We start from the raw sequence: 21,489 nt of genomic DNA, 5'->3' as shown, positions 1-21,489 counted from the left end.
AATTTTTCTTCCATTAAATTGTCTATAAACATTACCTGTGATCCTAGCCTCACATGTACATTTACTATTGATGGATTAAAAATTCATCCAAAAACAGTACAGACCCATAACAAATTAACTAAATACTTCATTTCTGAAAACATTGAATTTCATACGTTTATTTCACCAACAGAAAGGCGCCGGAGCGAATTTTTCTCCCTAAATATTAATTGTCAATGTTACAGATATTATTCTGTATGACAAATTAATAAATCTATAATATTCTCATAGCTAGCAGTACATTCGTTACTGGAGGTACGTTAACAGAAAGCCACAATTTAAGTCACACTAGTATTTGTGTGCACTCATAGTTGAGTTCTGGCGTCTTGTCAGCTCATTTGAGTCGTGTGGATACAAAGGAGAAATTGTGACGGTGTGACGGTGTCGTGGGGTAGTTCAGTCGGAAGAGCGTTCGCGCGCTAAGCGAAGGGTCCCGGGATCGATACCCGGCCCCAGAACAATTTTTCCTTGAAATTATTCAGACCTGCTTTACAGAGAGGTACTATCTGAAAGCCAGATTTGTATAGCAGTGCATATGTCTGTACAGATTACTGTATATGTACTTAACTGCGGAATCCCGGCCAAATAAGTCACTCAGCTGAGTGCGCTCCTAGTATAATGGCAGTTGATATTGGACATATACGTCAACATATATGCCTAACATGGAGTCAGGCCATAAAGGGAAACATTGAAGGAGGAGAATTCGATCCGGTGCTGTGGATTGAATTGGGCGTAGCTCAGTGGTCAGAAAGCTTGGTACGTAGAACCAAGGACCCGGGTTCGATCCCCGGCGCCAGAGCGAATTTTTCTCCTTAAATATTAATTGTCAATATCACAGATATTATTATGTATGACAAATTAATAAATCTATAATAACAGAAAGGCCGTTGAAGTATGTAATTAAACGAATGCCCCTACAATTTCAGAAGAAGAAATTTACCAAGAATTTCTGGTTTAGAACTATCCAATTCAATCTGTTCATCAATTTACCTCAAAATCAACTGGTTTCAAACAAGCTTCCAAACGTCCTATTTGGATTGTAACCTTAGTAATTTCGCCTGCCGGTAAATCATTACGTCAATGTACAGGACTGTTTAATATTAAAATGACTGTTGAACCCTACCGACCTAAACTGTCTAAACGTCAGTGTTACAAATATCAGGCTTTTGGTCATGTGTCTACAGGGTGTTAGCACCAAAGTAAATGTGTGAAGTGCGTCGGTGAACATGTTATGGCTGAGTGTCCTAAGAAAGGACCACAACATGAAGCTATATGTGCAAATTGTAAAGATAAACATACGGCGAGTTATCGTCAATGCCCAAAGTTTATTTCATACGTTAACGTCACCACGTCGAAACCAATATTACAAAGTCAACTCAGAATGCAATCCCCATCACCTTCGGTCTCAACTTCAAATTGGGCAAAAATAGCATCTATCAATTCTCAATCAGCACCTAAACCAGGCTTGGAGAACTGGGCGACAATTGTTGCGTTACGTCACTCATCGGATGCGTCACTCACCCCTTCCTTCTATCCACGCGTCATTGACTTTGTAGGGGAGGGGATTTGTATTCAGTGTTTGTCTTACGTGATTGCGTACAGGCCACAGATACGTCATTCAACGCCGGTGGACTGTGGAAGGGGAACCAACGCTTTCCCGATGCTTTCCACTCCTCTCCCCCCAGTTCTCCATCCCTGATCTAGACAAACATCTCAACCTTTACAGACAGAATTACATGAACTTCATAAATTGTTCCGTTCTTGTAACATCCAAAACTTTCTACTAGAATTTAAGGACTTTTTAAGCAAATGTCGTTATTAGTGTGTTCAATACAAGAAGTCATGGCGACAATTCATCCTTTGAATAAGCCGACGCAACTTCACCCTGTCCGTCATTAAAAATTATATATCGAAATATCTATTGTGCTAAAGTTTCAATTAGGAGAATTATAGGTGAATTCAAAGAATTTCTTTTCAGAAGATCAACATTTCACTAGAGAATTAATCTAATCATTTCTGTTGTGTTCATATAATATATGTATTATAATGACTTTATAGTATTGGAAGTTGGTCTCCTAATATTTGATCTGGAAATCTGACAAAGCAAACACCTCTTTTAGTATGATCTTAGAGAAAACAGTTGGTTGGTTTAGGTATCTATATATATTTTTATTGTACGATACATAGTATTATTTAGTTAATTAATAATTAGTTGCTTTGAATATGTTATCACTGTTGTCACCATGACTTCTTGGGACCCAATACAATAAGTTTACTGAACATGTACTATAGGTTGTTGACTCGCTGCAGGTAGTGAAAGGTAGAGATGTTATGAGGTAACAACGTTGCTATTTAGAATAGAGTGCGGTAGAATGGGGAAACATATACAGATGTGCATTCTGAAAGTAAATATACATTACACCAGGCATGTCAGAAATCAGACTCTGAATGTGCAGTTATGTGCGCGGATCGCCGGTCTGTGCGGACTGCATCATTCAAGGGTTACTCTTACCAGTTCTTAGCTGGAGGAGTGTACAATAATCTATTCTGCGTTTCTAGAGTTGGATTAAATAGGAATTTGGACATCATAAATACACTTAGTAGAAGGAAAACAAACACGGTTATTATCAGTGTCTATATTTGACAATTGCAATACAAAAAAATTTAGACTTACTCAGTTATACTTGACAAAGTAGTGGTTTGTAAAGCATAATTTATTAAAATGGTTTTTATATAGTATTTGAAGGAAAAGAATATTGCAGTAATTTCGAAACAACAGAAAACGAACACAGTATTTCATTTTACATAGTAGGTACTAATTATTTTAAATAATAGACCCTATTCTCTCATTGTTCGTCAAGCATTATTATTTATTGGGACCATTGGTACACAAATGTTAAAGAAAATATACTCCCAATTAATTACATGCAGTAGGACATTGTGAAGTTTTCACACTGAAATAATTTCCTTGCTGTATGTCAATATAAATTAACATTAATATTAATAAATGATATAAATTAAGCTTAGAATTTAAATTCACATATAGTTTATTTAGAAAACGTTGAGAGCAAGTATCGAGAAGCTGGAAGCGTTACTGAAAGAAATCAAAAGTGTAGTTCACAAGCTGTGAAGCGACGATATCCTATTTATGTTAGGTTTAAAAATTTATTAATGTAAGTATATTAGCATAATATAATGACGTGAGACGGCAAATTTGTCATTATATATTTTTCCAGAAAAAATTTCCGCCTTGCAAATAGTTGCTTTTTTCGCTCCTTAACATCCTGAAGAGCCTCATATGTATTCCTCACTATATTTTCATCACTTACCAACTTACGAAATGAAAGTCGTATGTCGTCTAATCTTTGATGGCTGTGTTAATACAGACTCTAAAACAACGCCAATGTCAAGTTCGTTTTGCCGTGAGAGTGCTGATTAACTTTACTAATCTGATCTAAACTGTCACAACATTATTACCTCGACATGGACTGATCAAAACCTTTTATTTTAAAATAATTATTTTTGGCTGATATGCTGTTGCAGGTTTGTATAACCCTGTCGCGTTCCCCTCCAAGGCGATTCACTCCCTCCAGGTAGGGGAATAGAAAGTACACATCGCACAGAAACTAGTGCACAACGTGTGCGACTGCACAATGTGCAGGGTTTTGACATGCCTGCATTACACAGTAACAATGTCAAAAGAATGTGAAATGCATTTATTCTGCTATCTTTTATAAGCATTTGTGTTTCATTATATACAGTGTTAATAGTGGAAATTAATATGTAGCAATTTTAATTTCTTCATTTATCCTATTGTTCGTCATTAGGAAGTACAGTTAGAGTACCGAATTGCAAAGTACTACAAGATATATTTGCAGTGTCACAAACGTAAATATTTTTCAGTTGTCTACGAAACACAGTTTGTACTGTGAAAAGCTACGCTCTTCGTCGCATGACATGATAGGTACAAAACGAAAAAACCAAACATCATTGCAATCTCTAAGTGACAGTCCTTTATTCTCGGGTGACTCTATGTCTACTAATTTGCTGTTTATATTACACAATGTTCCATATCCGTTATTTTTTACATAAAATTGATTTCCACTTCTCTTTTACACGTTCAGTACCCGGTGTACTTGGTGTCTAATTCTCTGTGTCATTTTCTCAACTAATTTGAGGGCTTCCGGCGTCTCTTGCTCTGACTTTTCTAACAGTGTAATAGTTTCAGACACAGTTTGAAAATAGATTTGTATGAAAAGCAAATTATTCGTCAGAACCTTCAAATCCAGAGCGTTTTCCTTTGCGTATTTGTTGGCATTCATTCTACAGTACCCCCCATCCACTGTGCGCTTTACCACTGTACTCAGTACGCCGGTATGAGGATTTCCCACTGAACTGCTCTATTGGGTCCGAACTCTCGAAGCTAATTATCAGAAAGCTTTCTATAAGAAACAACTCACTACGGTACTATTAATACAGCACAACTAACAGTTTCATATACATGGCACGCTAATAAAAGTAAGAGGTCTTGTAGGCATGCCATTTATACTGCACCAATTTTGAACTCCAAATAATTGCAATTTTCTGATATCTCGTTTTTTAAAATACATCACATGTCTTAATTTGAGTCCGTAATAGATCTAAATAATGTTATGTAACTCTTTAGACTAATTTGTCAAGATTATAAATTAGAAACGGAAATACTATTGACGATATGGTATTAACTAATAGGACCTTCAATTCTTGCAAGGAGAACACAACGTATATGTGTCATATTTATCGTTGTGACACCAATTCTTTTAAATTACAGAGTGTACTGACCGTTTTACTCTTCTTCTATCTCCTTTTCTATATTCGCTACAATATTTCCTTACAAGTTCTCCTTCTGTAACAAGAGTGTAACTCAAAGAAGGGTCAACGAACTTTCTCTTGAGACGAGCAAACAGACTTCCCTTTGTCAGGTATTACAAAGGCACAAAGACCGTACGTATCGTATGATCCTGTTAAATATGTCTCTTAAATCTTCTTTCATACCCCCGCAATAAATCTCTAAACCTATTTTCAGGAGCTCTACATACTTCGTCATTCTATCATCATCTTCATCGTCATTCTAATAATTATTACAAATTGTCATTATCGTCACAATATTATTCTGTAGAGATATAGGTAACTTCTCTGGCCTCTAAAGAAATCTCGAATACAGATGAGCTCTGTTTTCATTTATCTATACATTGTTGTTTTAGTCGACTGTCAGAAGACAGGTCTGAACCTCACAAGTGATACCAACATGGCACCACTTGTGAGGCAAATAGCCAGGGTAGGGTGGCAAGTTTCTTTCCCGTTCCATTGCATACATCGCTGATTAGCTACATATTACGCTAATCAGACTTCAGATGTGTACAAACAAATATTTTTCTCTGATACATATCGTCAAGTGAGATGTACTGCCTGATACTAGATGTACAGTTACCCTTAAAAGGAATGAGACGACTCTTGGTCGTCGGAAGTTAAAGTTCTACAGCGCGGTTCACTCGATATCGACGTAACGATACATAACATAAGAAATACAGCAAGAATTGTTACGACCACAACAAGGACAAGGACCAAAATAAGAATCACGAAGAAGACAGCCATTTAAGGCACGATTTCACAACATAGCTAGGGTCACAAGCTATCATTGCTTCTCTGTACCGAATGGCAAATGCCTGCTATGGGATCTACATTCTAGACTGCTGTTGTCACTGTCTTGTCTCGGTAGCTCATATTGTAGCGTGTCGGTTCCACTGCTTAACCGAAACGTTTCGTGTTCGATCCCAGGTGAAACTTTTTTTTTATTGAGGTGTAATTAATTTCTTCAGAGTTCCTAGACTATCTAATTTGTCGAATGATATGAATAATTTATGCCCAATTTCTGAGTCTTACAAGTGGGCTGAACCTCGTCAAAAAAATAAATCTTACTTGAAAGTTAAGAGTATTTTTCCTCAAACAAAAATCACAAGAAACAAAAAGAGACCTGTCAACTTAAAATCTTGTCCACATGCCATGAGGTTCTATTACAGCTCTAAGTCGGTCCGGCATGGATATCACGAGATTGTGGAATAAATTCTAATTCCCGGCGAGATCTTCCCAGGTTTCAACAACTTGATCCCACAATTCGTCTCGATTTCGAGGGCGTCGGTGGGCATAGGTGGCTATCCTTCTCTTTTTCAATTCCGCCCATCAATTTTTGATGACATTCAAATCAGGTGACTTCGGAGGCCAATTAATGATTTCGATCTCGGGTCTACTTTGAAACCATCTTTGAATGCTTGCGGCATAGTGCACGGGATGGTTATCCTGTTGGAACAGCAATGTTACTTCGGGAAAACGTTCTAGGGGCGGAAGAAAGGAATAGGCCTATATTTTCCAGAATGTGCTCGTAAGTTCCCGTATTAAACCGGCCTTCAATGCGTTCTATAACGCCAGGTCCATAGTAAGACATCCACCCCAACACGATATCACAGTCTACTATATACAGTCACGAAGCTTGAGTTTTGAGGGTGCTAGAAACAATAGACTGTGACGGTACTATTTTGCATTGCCTGTAATGAGGCGATATTAGCGATCCTAGTGGTGAGCAACAATCTAATGTTTGCATATTTACTACGTATTGAGCTTCGCGACTGTATATACTAGACTGTGACAATATGCTAAAGCGCCCCGATCTTTCACGTCGGTGCACATAGCGCTGATCATGTGGGAGACCATCCTCACGATAAACACGGACAGGACTTTCGTAATCACTCGAGATGGTTGTTTCGTCGGAGAAAATTACATTTCTCCAATCGAAATCACTCGATTGATAACGAAGGCAAGACGGTCGACAGCTTGTGCTTCCCCCAATATTTCCATTTGCGCAGCCCTCCGGCTCCTAATACCGCGGTTCCTCAACCTGCTGATCACAGTCTGTGAACACCGGGAAAGTTAGATGCTGCTCTTATTTCGTTAGCAGTCCGAAAGGAGTCCTGTCGAACTTCCTCGAATAAGAGAGCATTCTCTTCCAATGAAGAAATCCGGGGACGCCCAGGAATAGGGCGATTTTCGACCTCCCCTCAATTTTGGTAACGATGAACCCACCTCTCGGCTGTACTTCCAGAAACACCGACCAAACGGCCAGCAGATCTAACCCCATATCCAGCCTCAACTAGAGCTATAACTCGCTGTCTCATGTCACGTCTGTTCGCCATTAAGGTGAGAAATGAGGGATGATGATAATACTTTAGTGTAGACAATGACTATTTAACGTGATATAGAATTATTGAAATAAGGGTCATCTTGCACAGTAAGAGTTAATAAATCAACTCTAACTTAAATATTTAAATAACAGGATATAACAGGAAGTCCAATTGTTGCGAAGCTAATCAAATTAAATCTAATTACATTAAGTAAGCAAACCCCAAGTTATGACACCACATTGCTACAGCTAAATTGTAGGTTATTAACATAAGCATTGACTAGGTCCGTGCTTATGCGTTGGACGACAAAACCAAGCATCGAAAAGTTCGAATCTTGCCGAGGAATGTAACTTCTTGCTTTTTATAATATAAATCAGACTTCTAACTACAATCATTCATATTCCTTAATATTTATTAATATTTATAGCCAACATTGAATTTGTAAAGAAAAGGCTTTAGAAATTTCATATGGAATTTGTGATCTGTAGTGACATAAACATAGATTATCTCTCGGAACTTTTCCGCAAAAGTAAATTAAATTCACTCCTTGAAATTGGAAATCTTAGTCGTATACTCATTTCCCCCACCAGCATACAAGCTGAAGTAGCACAGCCATTGATAAAAGTTTTGTACACTGAATTAGACTGAATTCCTATTCGGCAGCACCTATAATCAATGGCTTGTATGAACATGATAAACATATCCTGTTTCCAATGTTACTGAACAATTTCAAAATATTAATTTAAAAACTAAAAAAGGGTCGTAAATGCTGTATCTAGTGATTATTTACATTTATGTCTACAAAATGAATCTTGGAAAAACGTATATGTTACTGGTACTACTGATATTAAGAGTAAATGTATTGTATTTTTCACTTCATTTCAGAATCACTTCAGTGGATGTTCTCCACTCAATGTTGTGAAAAAATTCTAAAGTAAAATTATGTAGATAATACAGGGATTTAAAAATCTCATGTATTAAAAAGAAGAATCTATATGTAATGAGCTGCAATGTCACTATCTTCATATTCTTAAGTACTACAAGAAGTACAGTGTAATTTATCAAAATTTATGAAAGAGGGAAATAGAACACATTTGAATAGAAAAGAACAAAATCCAGATAATGCAATTAAAGCTATTCGGAATATTATTAAAGTTAAACTTGTAGATATCCTAAGAAAGAACATATTTTTTCATTAAAATGAGTGATTATAAAGTAGAGGATCCCAAATCTATTGCAAATTCTTTTAACGTCTTATAGTATATAGTACAGAAATATTATTGACAACTTAAACATTCAAGATTTTGCAAAAGATACTGCAATTAGTTACTTAACACATGCATTTAATAGTTAGTATTAATATATGTAATTAATCAATAACTGCAACAGTGCTTATACATTCAATCAAAACATGAATTAAATTGAATGCACAATAAAATTAAACACGTAGATAAAATAGTTAAAATCAACTGAAGGGGTGAGAATGAAATAATCCAAAGCCACACTTTTAACAAAAATTGTTTTGTGCGAGTGCATTTATTACACATATGGGAAAGCTACTAATAAAATATCGTAATAATTACTCAACAAATGACATAGACTAAGGACTCTAAACCTTTGTAATCGTTTGTCTGTGTGGCTTAGGAATATATTTTTAATTTCATTTTAATTGTTAGTTTTTAATATATATATATATATATATATATATATATATATATATATATATATATATGCATTTACATTGTGTGTGTGTGTGTATAAATGCATTTATTAGATTAACGTTTATAATATTATAACTTGTAATTTTGTAATTTCTGTGATCATTAACACTTAATCTGAGGACTTTGTAAAACTCTATTTCAACGCTATTTAGAAAAAAAAATCGTTCATACAGACTAAGAATCGAACTCGCTCTCTTCTACACAACACGCAGAGATCTTAGCGTCTGAGCTATTGCAACGACACGAAAGCTTTACTTTCTGTGCGGAGTGTCGATCTAATCATGAAGGTCCATTGTCGATTTAACTACACGATTTACGTATATATTTATCTCTTATTTACGTAATATTATCATATTTTTTGCAGTTTTTGAAGTGTATTCCGGAACGATGCTAGTAACAAACCAAATAGCTTGAATCTAAGTAACTCAGTATTCGTTATCTTGTGTATCAGTGCTCTGGTCTCTGATCATGCGCAGTGTTTTACATCTGAGACTTAGGAATATTCAATCGTCTCATTCCTTTTCAAGGAAACTGTACATATCAGCGAGAACCTCAATCAGAGGTATATCCTATACATATAGCTTTGAAATTTAATACGTTCTCATTTTTATATTTTGTGGAGATATACAGGATAAGCCGTAAGTAATGTCATTAATTTCGGAAGATTATTCTTTAAGATACAGTGGAACTCCACAAAAAGACACACCAATGGTACGTGTGAGAGACGAGGTACGAACTCTGTCTTTCTACTGAGTACTGCGGACATTGGTAAACATAGGGGCTGTACAATGTTTTTATGGCGTGCGGTCCGAAACATAAATAATTAACATATGTAATTTTAAATAATATATTGTAGTATATGCAAAATATATAACAAAACAACTTCGTGATTAAGTATAATACACGTGATACATTTGAAATATAAAACAAACTTCTGGAGGAAAAACTCTCTAAATGTATCTACATACAGGGTTTTCATTTCAAAACATCCCATTCTAAGTAACTAGTTATTTAAATTGAATTCAATTTAAACAAAAAAACACGTAAATATAGATATTGAAGGGGAAGTCTTAAATTAGGCTTAATTTCATTTTTGATTTCGCCTCCCATCGCAGCCACCCTCACTTTGAAATTTGAAAACGGCACCCCTATATTTTTATACTTAAATACGAAAGAACATTCAATTGTTCATACACCTCATTCATTTGTTTTCGCATCTTTTCTATCGTCGCCCGGCAACCTGGATTATTGCTATTGCTGGTTAGAGCTGAAGAGAATAAAGTTACAAAACTTATTGGGCATTTCATGTGATAGTTGTGTTTGTGTATTAAATTATTTTAAATGGTGTATATCCTTCAAGGGAGAACATAAATCATCCTTATTGATTACATTTAGGAAATTACACAAAATAAGCTGTGTTTTCATCCTACAATTAAGTGGTAATAACAAAGCTTCTTGTAATCACTACAGAATGCCTCGTATTTAGGTGAATAATTTTGTTTTATGCTATGCACTGTTCTCATCGAAACGTCAAATTCTTGAGCGATGGCTCTGATTCATTCACATTTTTTAAACCGTTCCAATAGTTGTAACTCCTGCTTCAACATAAGTACACATTTTTTGTTCCCTGCCTTGCTGCCAACGTGTACGAGTATCTGCACACTACTGCACTGGTTCAACTGGTTAGCCCTGTGCAGCGCGGGACAGGATGCGTTGACTTACCTTGCATCGTGAACTATACGAGAGTGAGTGTCTATTTGTGGAGCTGCACTGTATTTCAAACAAAGAAGTGTAATAAATTTTTTCTCATATTTGTTTCCTTTTCGAGGTGAAATATTGTTTTATATGAAATGTTTTATAGCGTCTTTTGGGAGAGCTATTGATTTAATTCCCAATATCCCCAGTCAATTTAAGACAGCAGTGTATTATGATATTAAATTATTGAAAGAAGTTTTAATTTTATCCTCTAAATGTGGAGAAATTTGATCCGAACAAATGTAACATTGAAAAAATTTTTTGCGCAGAACGAAAAGTTACATTTGTCAAATATTTGCACATTTAAAGTACAGAACGAAAATTCTTTAAATTATTTATTATCATAATTTACTGGGAATTAAATCAGTATCTTTCCCAAAACATGCTATGAGATGTTTCAAGTAAAACAATTATTATCTCGAAAAAGAGGCAAAAAACAGTAAAATTGTATTAAACTTTTTGTTTGAAATTCTAAAGTAATAACCCCTAACATTAATTAAATTCCTTACGGTTCACTCTGTGTATTGCTAAGTTTTTTGTCCTATGCGTGACACTGGATCCAATACATTTTTGTAAATAATTTATTGTAATATTTATGCCAGTATTTGTCCTCCGTTTAGTGCCACTTGACTAGCCAGATATACTAGTCTACTCGTACATAGGCTACTTGCTTTGGTATTGTGCCTCTTTTGATATCGCTGTCTCTGCTTTGATCGAATCTATATAATATCTGTCCTTAAAAAGACTCGAAATACAGTTTAAGTTTGTATATGTATAACGGATATACGCCTGGGAAGAGGTTTCACTCAGAACGACACCATTTGAATTGTGACATCGGCAGTAACAGTCTGCTGATCAGTGACTCACAGTGATAGCAGTCGGCAAATATTTTGAAAAGATAATAATCAGTCGAAGTAAATCCCGAAAAGACAGAATATGTGATTATGTGTCGTGACCAGAATATTGTACGAAATGGAAACATAAAAATTGGAGAATTATCTTTCGAAGAGGTGGAAAAATTTAAATATCTTGAAGCAGCAGTAACAAATACATATGACACTCGGGAGGAAATTAAACGCGCAATAAATAAGGGAAATGCGTGTTTCGGTTGAGAAGCATTTCTGTGATCTAGTCTTCTGTCAAAAAATCTGAAAGTAAGAATTTATAAAACAGTTATATTACCGGTTGTTCTTTATAGTTGTGAAACTTAGACTCTCACTTTGAGAGAGGAACAGAGATTAAGGGTGTTTTAGAATAAGGTTCTTAGGAAAATATTTGGGGCTAAGAGGGATGAAGTTACTGGAGAATGGAGAAAGCTACACAACGCCGAACTGCACGCATTGTATTCTTCACCTGACATAATTAAATCCAGAAGTTTGAGATGGGCAGGGCATGTAGCACGTATGGGTGAATCCAGAAATGCATATAGAGTGTTAGTTGGGAGACCGGAGGGAAAAAGATCTTTGGGGAGATCAAGACGTAGATGGGAGAATCATATTAAAATGGATTTGAGGGAGGTGGAATATGATGATAGAGGGTGGATTAATCTTGCAAAACATAGGGACCGAAGCCGGGCTTATGTGAGGGCGACAATGAACCTGAGGGTTCCTTAAAAGCCATTTGTAAGTGAGTAAGTAAGTAATAATCAGTCACACGCTGTATCTATCTTGTATGGCATGTGGTGCGTTCCATTCAATTTGTCTTATGCCTTTAATTTTAGCCTAATAAATTTATCGCTTTCCAAGCTGATGTCTTCACACTCTATTTGTTGACCTAATTTTCTTACGATTTCGTGGGAGACTGTTGTAACCAGTCTATTTCTTCAGTTACAACGCAATAGCTTATAGTTGCTTTCTTATTTGTTGATATATTATCCAGTTTCTCTGACTTCTGTTTACTAAATTCTGGAGTGTTAAATCAGATTGTTGAATGCCAGAATATTTCCATAAATGTAGGCCTACAAGACGATACTTTTTGTGCAATTTCTTCGCAATATAGGAAACATAATTGAATATTCTCTGTTGCAATGTACACTGCAGTGACACAAAGTAATTGAGATACACTGAATGAAAGTCAGATTTATACTGATGCTCTAGCCTTAACTTCCCTCCAACCTATGTTATCTGTCCATACGGGTACTACATAACACAAAACTTTCCTACTTTCGATCAAGGGGAAATGTTCACATTATTTCCTGGGCAATCTATAACAGTAAAAGGCTCACAGTATTTCCTGAACGAAACATGTTTCCTGGAGAACGCTTTGAATTTTCACATGAAGTTTTTTCTGATGCTTCTGCTAATTTTTGCATGTCAGTAGAACTTTAAAATATTTCGTAACTGCAGAATTACAGAGAAAATGCACACCGTCAAGGACGGGGTTCTAAAAGCTAGATAGATAATAATTTTCATGAAAAATGATATTTTATATTTTGTATTATATAGAATTTTATAACTCCACAAGATTACGATTTGGAATTGTATGTTTTAAAGTACAATATTTTACCTGTTATATTAGTTTCAGTTAGGTTATAGAGTTTTTAAAATAACTACATGTAATAAATTATTGTTACTGCACACGTCAAAATGTGCAGTGTCATTTGAAGATAATTTCCTGTGCGTTTCTTCGATCTTCTTTTAATTCATTGATGTCAAAGTACCTGCACTGCGTGCTCTCAAGAACCCGCACAATATTTCTTTAAAAGCGATGATTGTACTTTATCTTGGTAAAAGTGAACCTTGTTAGATTTGTATTGCTTTTAGTATGAGCACGTAATATAGGAGCTTTAACATCCCTGTTTTAATCATAAAGGGCCGTATTCATAGACATTCTTAGCGCGGGATTCCGGTGGATGATCAGCGAACTAACGTTTTTCATATTCATAAACCAGTGTTAGCGATATGATATGATATGAATTTTATACAAGTAACCACTCGATAGCCGGGGCTAATTTAGCACGCTCGTAGCGCGGGCTAGCGAAATGTCTATGAATAGCACCCTAAGTTTCGCAGAATACTGTTGATCTGTTGGCGGCCTTAGAAGTCATCCGTCTGTTTATTATTCTGCTCTGATATCTTATTCCATTTGGAATATATTTCTTTATTAATTTTATTAATCTTGATCTGGACACTTTATTAATCTTGGTTTACGTGTTTAATACAATTCGTTTTGTATTTTGTTAATTTTTCCAGAATTGTGATTAGTTTCAGTTCTTGAAAAAGCCTTTGTTGTTGTTGTTTTTTTTTTAATCTGACCGATAATTTCCAATAATAGCTCTTAGCACATATTTCATCTTGGAATCTTTCAGTCTGAATTTATTTTCGGCTTTAATACTCTCAACATTCATTGCCATATAATACGAGTAGCACAGGAAGAGCTAAAGTATGATATGGCTTTATCCTTGAAATTTTTGTTACTTTGTTGGGTTTGAATTGAAGGGTTAAGAACCATAGTGGGCCAAGCGCCATTTACTAAAACCGTAGAAAACAAGGGTTAAAGTGAAGTTATCACCACAATTGAATGGAAACATATAGCAAGTAATATAAAGTATGCACATTCAAACTAAATGATATGTCAATCTTCATTAAACTATGGTATTCACTTAACTTTAACCCTTGCTTTCTCCGTTTTTAATAAATGGCGCTTGGCCCACTATGGCTCTGAACCCTTCAATTATTATTAATAATACCAGTTTTTTTTTCAAACTTTATGAATAGTAGAATGTATTTACTAGCTAGATAATTTTGTTTTGTATTAACATTTTGGTTCTATTTTGGATTTTTACCTTTAAGCGCCTTTAATTTAGATTTATTTCTTGAAACTTTTACAGATAAAGGATACCCTTTCAGAAACTTGTTTAATTTGTGACTTCCAATTTATAAATAGTCTTCTGAATCTTATTTATGATTTATGAACTGATCATCTGCTCTGATAATTTTAATTCTCTTATTATTCAGTTCTGCCCTCTTGTTTAGAATATCATTCTCCTAAACATTGAATAGCATTGACGAAAGCGAAGAATCCTGTGTAGTCCCTTGTTAATATCTTCTTCTTTCTTTCCCTACAGTTAATTTACATCAGTTGTCTCTATCACAATTTTATTCATAAAATTTACGAATAATTACGACGTTTATAAACTAAGAATAGGTAGGCCTACTTCATACACATCATGATATCTAAACTAGATCCGTTGTTTTTTAATTACTTTTGTTACTGAGGTTTTCCTCTGCCGATAATACATTTCATTTGGTTGTCCAGAGTTCTTTGTTTGCAGGATCTTCTTCCCGGTTTCCAAGTTGATTAGTGTTTGCATTTTTCCAAATTTTGCTGGTTTTCACGTTTATGTGGCAGTTATTATTTGGGAACAAGTTTATAATAATAATAATAATAATAATAATAATAATAATAATAATAATAATTCTTTATTTATACTGGCAGAGGTAAGGCCATAGGACATTCTCTTACACTCTACCAGGTCACAAAAGTATACAAGCAGTGAAAATTTAGCAAGTTAAAGAACAGAATACTAACATATTACAAAAAATAGTAATAGTAGCATAATAAAATCGACACTAAACAACATGAAAATAATACCATAATAGAAAAAATGAAAGTAAAGTACATTGGAATATAGAAAAGGCAACTCATTTAGTACAAATGGTTAATATGGAAAACGTAAGGAAGAATACAACAAAATGGAATGTAATAAAATAAGAAAAAAAGAAATACAAAAGTTAAATAAAATTCACAATAAAAAGGGTATCATAATAAATTTATCTGCTGATCAAGAGAACAAAAAGGGGAAAGGAAGGAAAAGAAATACATATTTTTACAAAACTATCGCAGGGAAAAGGATTTGTAACTGAAAGGAATCTGAATTGAAAAAGTGAAATTTTAGTTTATTTTTTAAACTAGACAATGTCCGACAGTCTCCGACATGTTGTGGTAGAGAGTTCCAGAGATGAGCTGCAGAGACCGTGAAAGATGAAGAGTAGAAGGATGTTCTGTTTTTAGGAATGGAGAGTGTGATATGCTGTTGTGAGCGGGTATTTATTTCATGATATGAGGACAAATGTTGAAAACGAGAAGCTAAGTAGCTAGGGTTAGAATTTTGAAGAATATTTAAGAGTAAAGTGAGAGAGTGAATAGTTCTTTGCTCTTTGAGACGGGCCCAGGACAGCATATTTAGTGAAGGTGTGATACGGTGAGATCTACGGACGTTGCAAATAAATCGAACACATGCATTATGAACACGCTGTAGTCTGTCTGTCAGTCTCATGTTAAGGTCAGTGTAGAGTGTGTCACAGTAATCAAAACGAGACATCAAGAGTGACTGCACTAAATTATTCTTGAGAACCAACTGTAGGAAATTTCGGATTCTTTTTAGTGTGTGAATTTTCATAACAATTATTTTATGCTCGACCATGCCGAAATGTAGTAATTATACACCTATTAGCAGTCCTTTAATGCATGCCATTAAAGTACACCTATTCATTAAAGTTCAGGTTTTTGATTATTCTGGGATATGCAATCGAAACACAACTATCGAAAAGTCAGGGAGGCTGGAAATCCAATACTGTCGCAGAAGGTTATGTTCTGTTACTATAATAATTAGCGTTAATTGTAAATAATATTCAAATAAATTCAATTTGTCATCTCGTTTTTCAATGTCGAATTCAATTTCAAGGTTATATCAAGACTAATGTTTATCTTACTATTATCAAGGTCGTCGATATTCGTTTCCCGGGAAAAATCAATACTTTCGCGTCTGCGCTCATCTCACAATTCATGAGGTAGGCTATTGCACTCACTCACATAACAATAACATCAATAATTAAGAATAATTTCAAGTTAGAAATATAGTCGAGCATAAAAAGTCGCATGAAACTTGCCTATAATGGTAATTAAGACGCTCGTATGAAAATTATGAAACTCTCTTGCGCTCGTTTCATAAACATCCTCGCGTCTTAATTACTATCATTATAGGCTCGTTGCATAATGTACTATTACATGTGTGTGATTTGAGTATTCCAACTTAAGTTTTTGTCCATATAAATTCCTAGATTTTTTACTCTATCACTGTAAGAGATAATAGTTCCATTCATTTTAACAGGAGATAAGTCACCTGTGTTTAATTTACTTAAAAGTCGTTGATGTCCCATTATAATTGCCTGTGACATACTACATACTGTATTTACTACGATATTTTTTCTAGCAATATGAGATTAATATAGTTTCGATTATGTTTAATACAATTATATAATCCTGACTCTGAGACTTTCTGCAGTGTTATAATATCGGCTGGGTTGGTAGAATAATTACAAACGTTATTGTCTTCTAGATCTCGTGGGTGCGGCGTCGGGATTGGCATATCCTCACCTCTGGGATGTTCACCTACACCAACGACGAGAGGTTCCAAGTACTTCATTCAGAAGGCTCCGATGACTGGACATTGCAAATCAAATATGTGCAAAAGAGAGACAATGGCACATATGAATGCCAGGTAAGAAATCACCATTTGTCTTAAAAACAACAGTTTATTTCATGTGATTTTACAGCAACTTGCGTAATTTTATGTCAATAGTGTTGCCGACGTATTTTGAGGAGCTCAAATTTCAGAACAAGTTTATACCCATACGAACTGCGAAATAGCTTAACGATTTCATACTAAAAAGGTGAAATCCACTCAAATTTAATGTAGATTAATGAATTATATGTTAGTCGTCATAGGTTTGTTGCAAAATTATTATTACTGTTAGCGTGTTATTGTGTTCTAGGATACTTCACGTCGAATTAGCTTCCATTTTTGCGCAAGTTATATTTAGATAGCTTAATTAGTGTTTAGTGACCTTTATAAACATTTATTGATTTCACAAATGCCCTTTTTATGTTCATGTATTGCTTATGATCGCCAATATTTTCAATATACATTGCTGCGTTCCGTACCCTACGATATAGGTCTATGGATATTGCACCATACAAGAATAAGAGAAGAATGGAAGTGTGTTATTTGGAAATTATTCGTATTATTAATAGATATCTGTAAATGTGGGCTATTTCATATGAAATCGATCAGTAAAAAAACCTCGTATTTTTCAATACTCTAATTTTTCCCTATTTATACAAGGTGCTGAGGAGAGTGCATTTTCAAAAATATACTATCGAAAGTCAAACGGGTTTCGTACTATTGAGCGACAAATTTAGCGTATTTTATAAAAACAAGCCTATTTCAGCGCTCAGAACTCTGGAACCATTTACTGCAGAACATTGAACGGGAGCTCATTTTGAAGCTGACATTTAGTAGGTTATGAGAAGAAGTAATACTTATTTTTATTGTATACAGAGAGACAGATAATCTGATTTTACTTACTTTTAGGATTTTTGCCCATTTGTAAAAATGTAAAAAATATTGAAAAAAAAAACCTTGCATTATTAAGAGGGATTCGGCATTGTTTGCTTAGTGGCTCGGCAATAAGTTTCGAGGGTATTAAATAAATTATTTTCACACCCCTAGACTTGAACGGCGCAGTACCCCACAACTGGCCGAGAGCTGAAGATAAGCGAGCATTGGGTGTCATTTTACTCCTGTGTTTATGAAAACTTGTTATAAAGCTAGCCTAGCCATGAGTGCTAGACGACACATCATGTGTTTGTCTCCTGGCCTTGCTTGTCTCGACTACTTACAGTCAGCTGGTTAGTTCACGCGAGTACTATTTATTTTCTTTATTGACATTTTCAATACTTTCTTATCAACGGTGCACCAATAAAAAATATGTGCTTATTTGTACTTTCAATGCGGAATCTAACCATATATTTTAAAAATATTTTTTCGTGGGCAAAGGCGGCGTCTTAATGAAGAACGATCTAAATTTCTCCATTTCCATAAAAAGTAAGAAAAACTGTTTACATGTCAATATAAACTATAATTTCTCAGCATCAAAATAAACTATGATTTTGATCATTGGGTGAAAGGGTTTTGGAGCCACAACAGTTTAAAGTTGCTAATTTTATGAAAATACGTTAAATTAAAATATTTTTAATTTAAACACTATGAAGTTTTGATGCCTCAAACTTTGCACAAAGCATTGTATAACAGTTGTCAACGGACAGAAGAAGTTTCATTGCATTTAAAAACTGCAAGGTCAATTTTCTCTATATTTCGGTCCATTTGAGGTGGAATAGCCCATATGTAGATATATGTATATTATTGGCTTTCTGTTACCCTTAACTCGTACTGTTACCCTTAATACTGTATACATGAAGAGAAGAGTGATACCGAAGATTCCACCATGACACTAACTAATAGGCCTATCACAAAATGAGGCAATGAGTGTGATAATTAAATTTATAAATATGAAAATAGAATGTTACGATGAAATTAATAAGTGACAATAGCTAGATTTGAAGTTAGTTCAGCGCTCAGTGATCTAACATTTTAAATAAATGCTTGAATATTGCAATAAAAAAATGCAACTTCTCAATGTACTCGTACGCACAAAGTAATATTTCCATAGAAAAAACAAACCCAAATTTTTCCTACAACAATAATGTGACATTAAAATAAGGTTACAGGATAATTGATTTTAAACTGCATCAGATCGTAAACGCGTTAAATCAATATCTTACTCACATTACATTATATAGAGTAGTTCAAACATTAAACTGCTATAAATATTATAATATTTGAGATAGGGAAAAAACAAAAACATCACAGTGTTGGGTAAACAATGGGGTTTACAAAACATTGGGAAGATGTCCGCCGCTCCCTTGTTTAACATACAGCATTCTGTGTGCGACACCATACACAGCATTTTGCAGATAATATCTTGGAATATTGGCAATTTCTTGCGAGATCACATCTTTCAGTTGCAATAGGGTTGTTGGATGTGTCAGGAAAACTCGTTCTCCACAACCAAAATTCGACCGGATTGAAATCTGGAGATCGCGGAGGCCACATTGTTTGAAATTACAAGTCGATGTATAACTTTGGATAACAACTGAGTACCGGATGTCTGCGTTTAAATTGATCATAAACAGCCAAAATAGGTCGAACTGTGTTCTCCCGGCGTAGTTAATATGGCAGGCGCGAGTCATGTTAACTGATAACCGGCTACGTACAGAGTTGCTGAGCATGTTGCTATTTGAGTGGCTTATTGTGTAATATGGTGAGAATTCGATATAATTTAGAAGGAAGAAAGTCAATTCATTTATGATAGTTACTTTAAAACACAACATTCTTACAAATCCTGCAAGAGGAAATTTCGTCGCAATTATCCCGGGATATACATTCCATCATCACAAAAAAATTGAAGTTAGTGGAAAAAAGTGCGAACATATGAGAATCTTTGTGATTTTTATTTGTGGATTAATCTGAAACAAAAAGTGTACGTAAACAATCCAAATAATCTGGAGGATTTGAAGAAAAGAATTCTTCGAGCGCTTTTTGCAATAGCCTACAGAAAAATAAATTAGACGCAGATTACCGCAATATTCTCAAGATAATTGATACAGGGTGAACTCTAGGAGTATAATTTGGTTATTATAATAGGTAATTAAAGTTAGAACGTCAGTAAAGTGAATTATGAAAAGAATAACATTTGAGTGGTGGGGCAGGACTTTGCCAGTGGCAAAACACTGCTGGATACTTGATACTTCTATTATGTTCAAAGTGGTGCAAAGTTTGCACCAAGTTTCTTCAATTGTAAAAATTCTTCGTGCACCATGTCTTTGGTATTACTGTCGACTATTCCTTTACAATACAATGCTCTTAAAACGTCAATTCTGATACTTTCATTAGCCTGTTTAGTGTTTTCATGATAAGTAACATGAATATTTCGACCTGGAAAATTACTTCTACCAAAAAATCTTCAAACTAGAATTTCACAAAGGGTAAAAGCTATGTACCTATGAAGACATTATGCCACAGTCAAAATGAAACGTTGGTGGGACAAGAAAGTATTTGTAGGAAAACTATTCCAGGCAAAAGTTGCTCTCATGTTGTTCTCACCTGATAATTTGCCTACCTTTTATATGTATACTGTATTTTTCTAAACCATATAAACTAATTTAATTATCAATATTTGAGAATTAATATTTTTGAGCAATTAAGGAATATTTACTATAAAATTAGAAATAAATAATTTTATTATGAAGCAATGTACAATGTTGTAAATTATTATTATTATTCAACATTTAACATTTCTCTGTTACATTTAAAGGGTTCAGAACCATAGTGGGCCAAGCGCCATTTACTAAAACCGTAGAAAACAAGGGTTAAAATGAAGTTATCATAATTCGATGGAAGCATATAGCAAGTAATATAGAGTATACACATTCAAACTAAAATATATTTCAATCTTTATTAAACTATGGTTTTCACTTAACTTTAACTCTTGCTTTCTCCGTTTTTAATGAATGGCGCTTGGCCCACTATGACTCTGAACCCTTCATTTAATCATCCATACAAAACCAGTAATTTTTCAGACTCTGAAGAATATAGAACCTTTAAAGCTCAGATTCTATAAGATTTGTGGAAAAGAAAAGGGTTGAAGGGCACGTTTCCTTTTTATTTCATTCAAATTCCTTTGTCATCTAATTTAATGAATGCGTCTATATCGAGTTTCACAATGTCATTGCCTTTGGATACTCCTGCTGTTTCAAAGTGACTTACGGATAATTATACGATGTACCAGTAGCTTTATACAATATACTTGGTGTATTTAACGGAGGTCATTATCATGTATGACCTATGGATATTTGCA

At 34.6% G+C, this 21,489-nt stretch overlaps 1 protein-coding gene across 2 annotated transcripts in view; it reads left to right on the top strand.

Moving 5' to 3' along the window:
* The window catches only part of LOC138691223 (neurotrimin-like), a 1,545,609-nt gene that overhangs the window by 1,102,933 nt on the left and 421,187 nt on the right, over positions 1 to 21,489 (top strand). For both annotated transcript variants that reach the window (XM_069813018.1, XM_069813019.1), the window contains one exon: positions 17,070 to 17,231. In XM_069813018.1, the coding sequence (XP_069669119.1) occupies positions 17,070 to 17,231 (162 nt within the window). The remainder of the gene's footprint in view (positions 1 to 17,069; positions 17,232 to 21,489) is intronic.

This window comes from Periplaneta americana, chromosome 16 (assembly GCF_040183065.1).
Source record: "Periplaneta americana isolate PAMFEO1 chromosome 16, P.americana_PAMFEO1_priV1, whole genome shotgun sequence".
NCBI lineage: Eukaryota > Metazoa > Arthropoda > Insecta > Blattodea > Blattidae > Periplaneta > Periplaneta americana.
The sequence above is the reverse complement of the archived record's forward strand: the minus strand, read 5'-3'. Positions and strand labels throughout refer to the sequence as shown.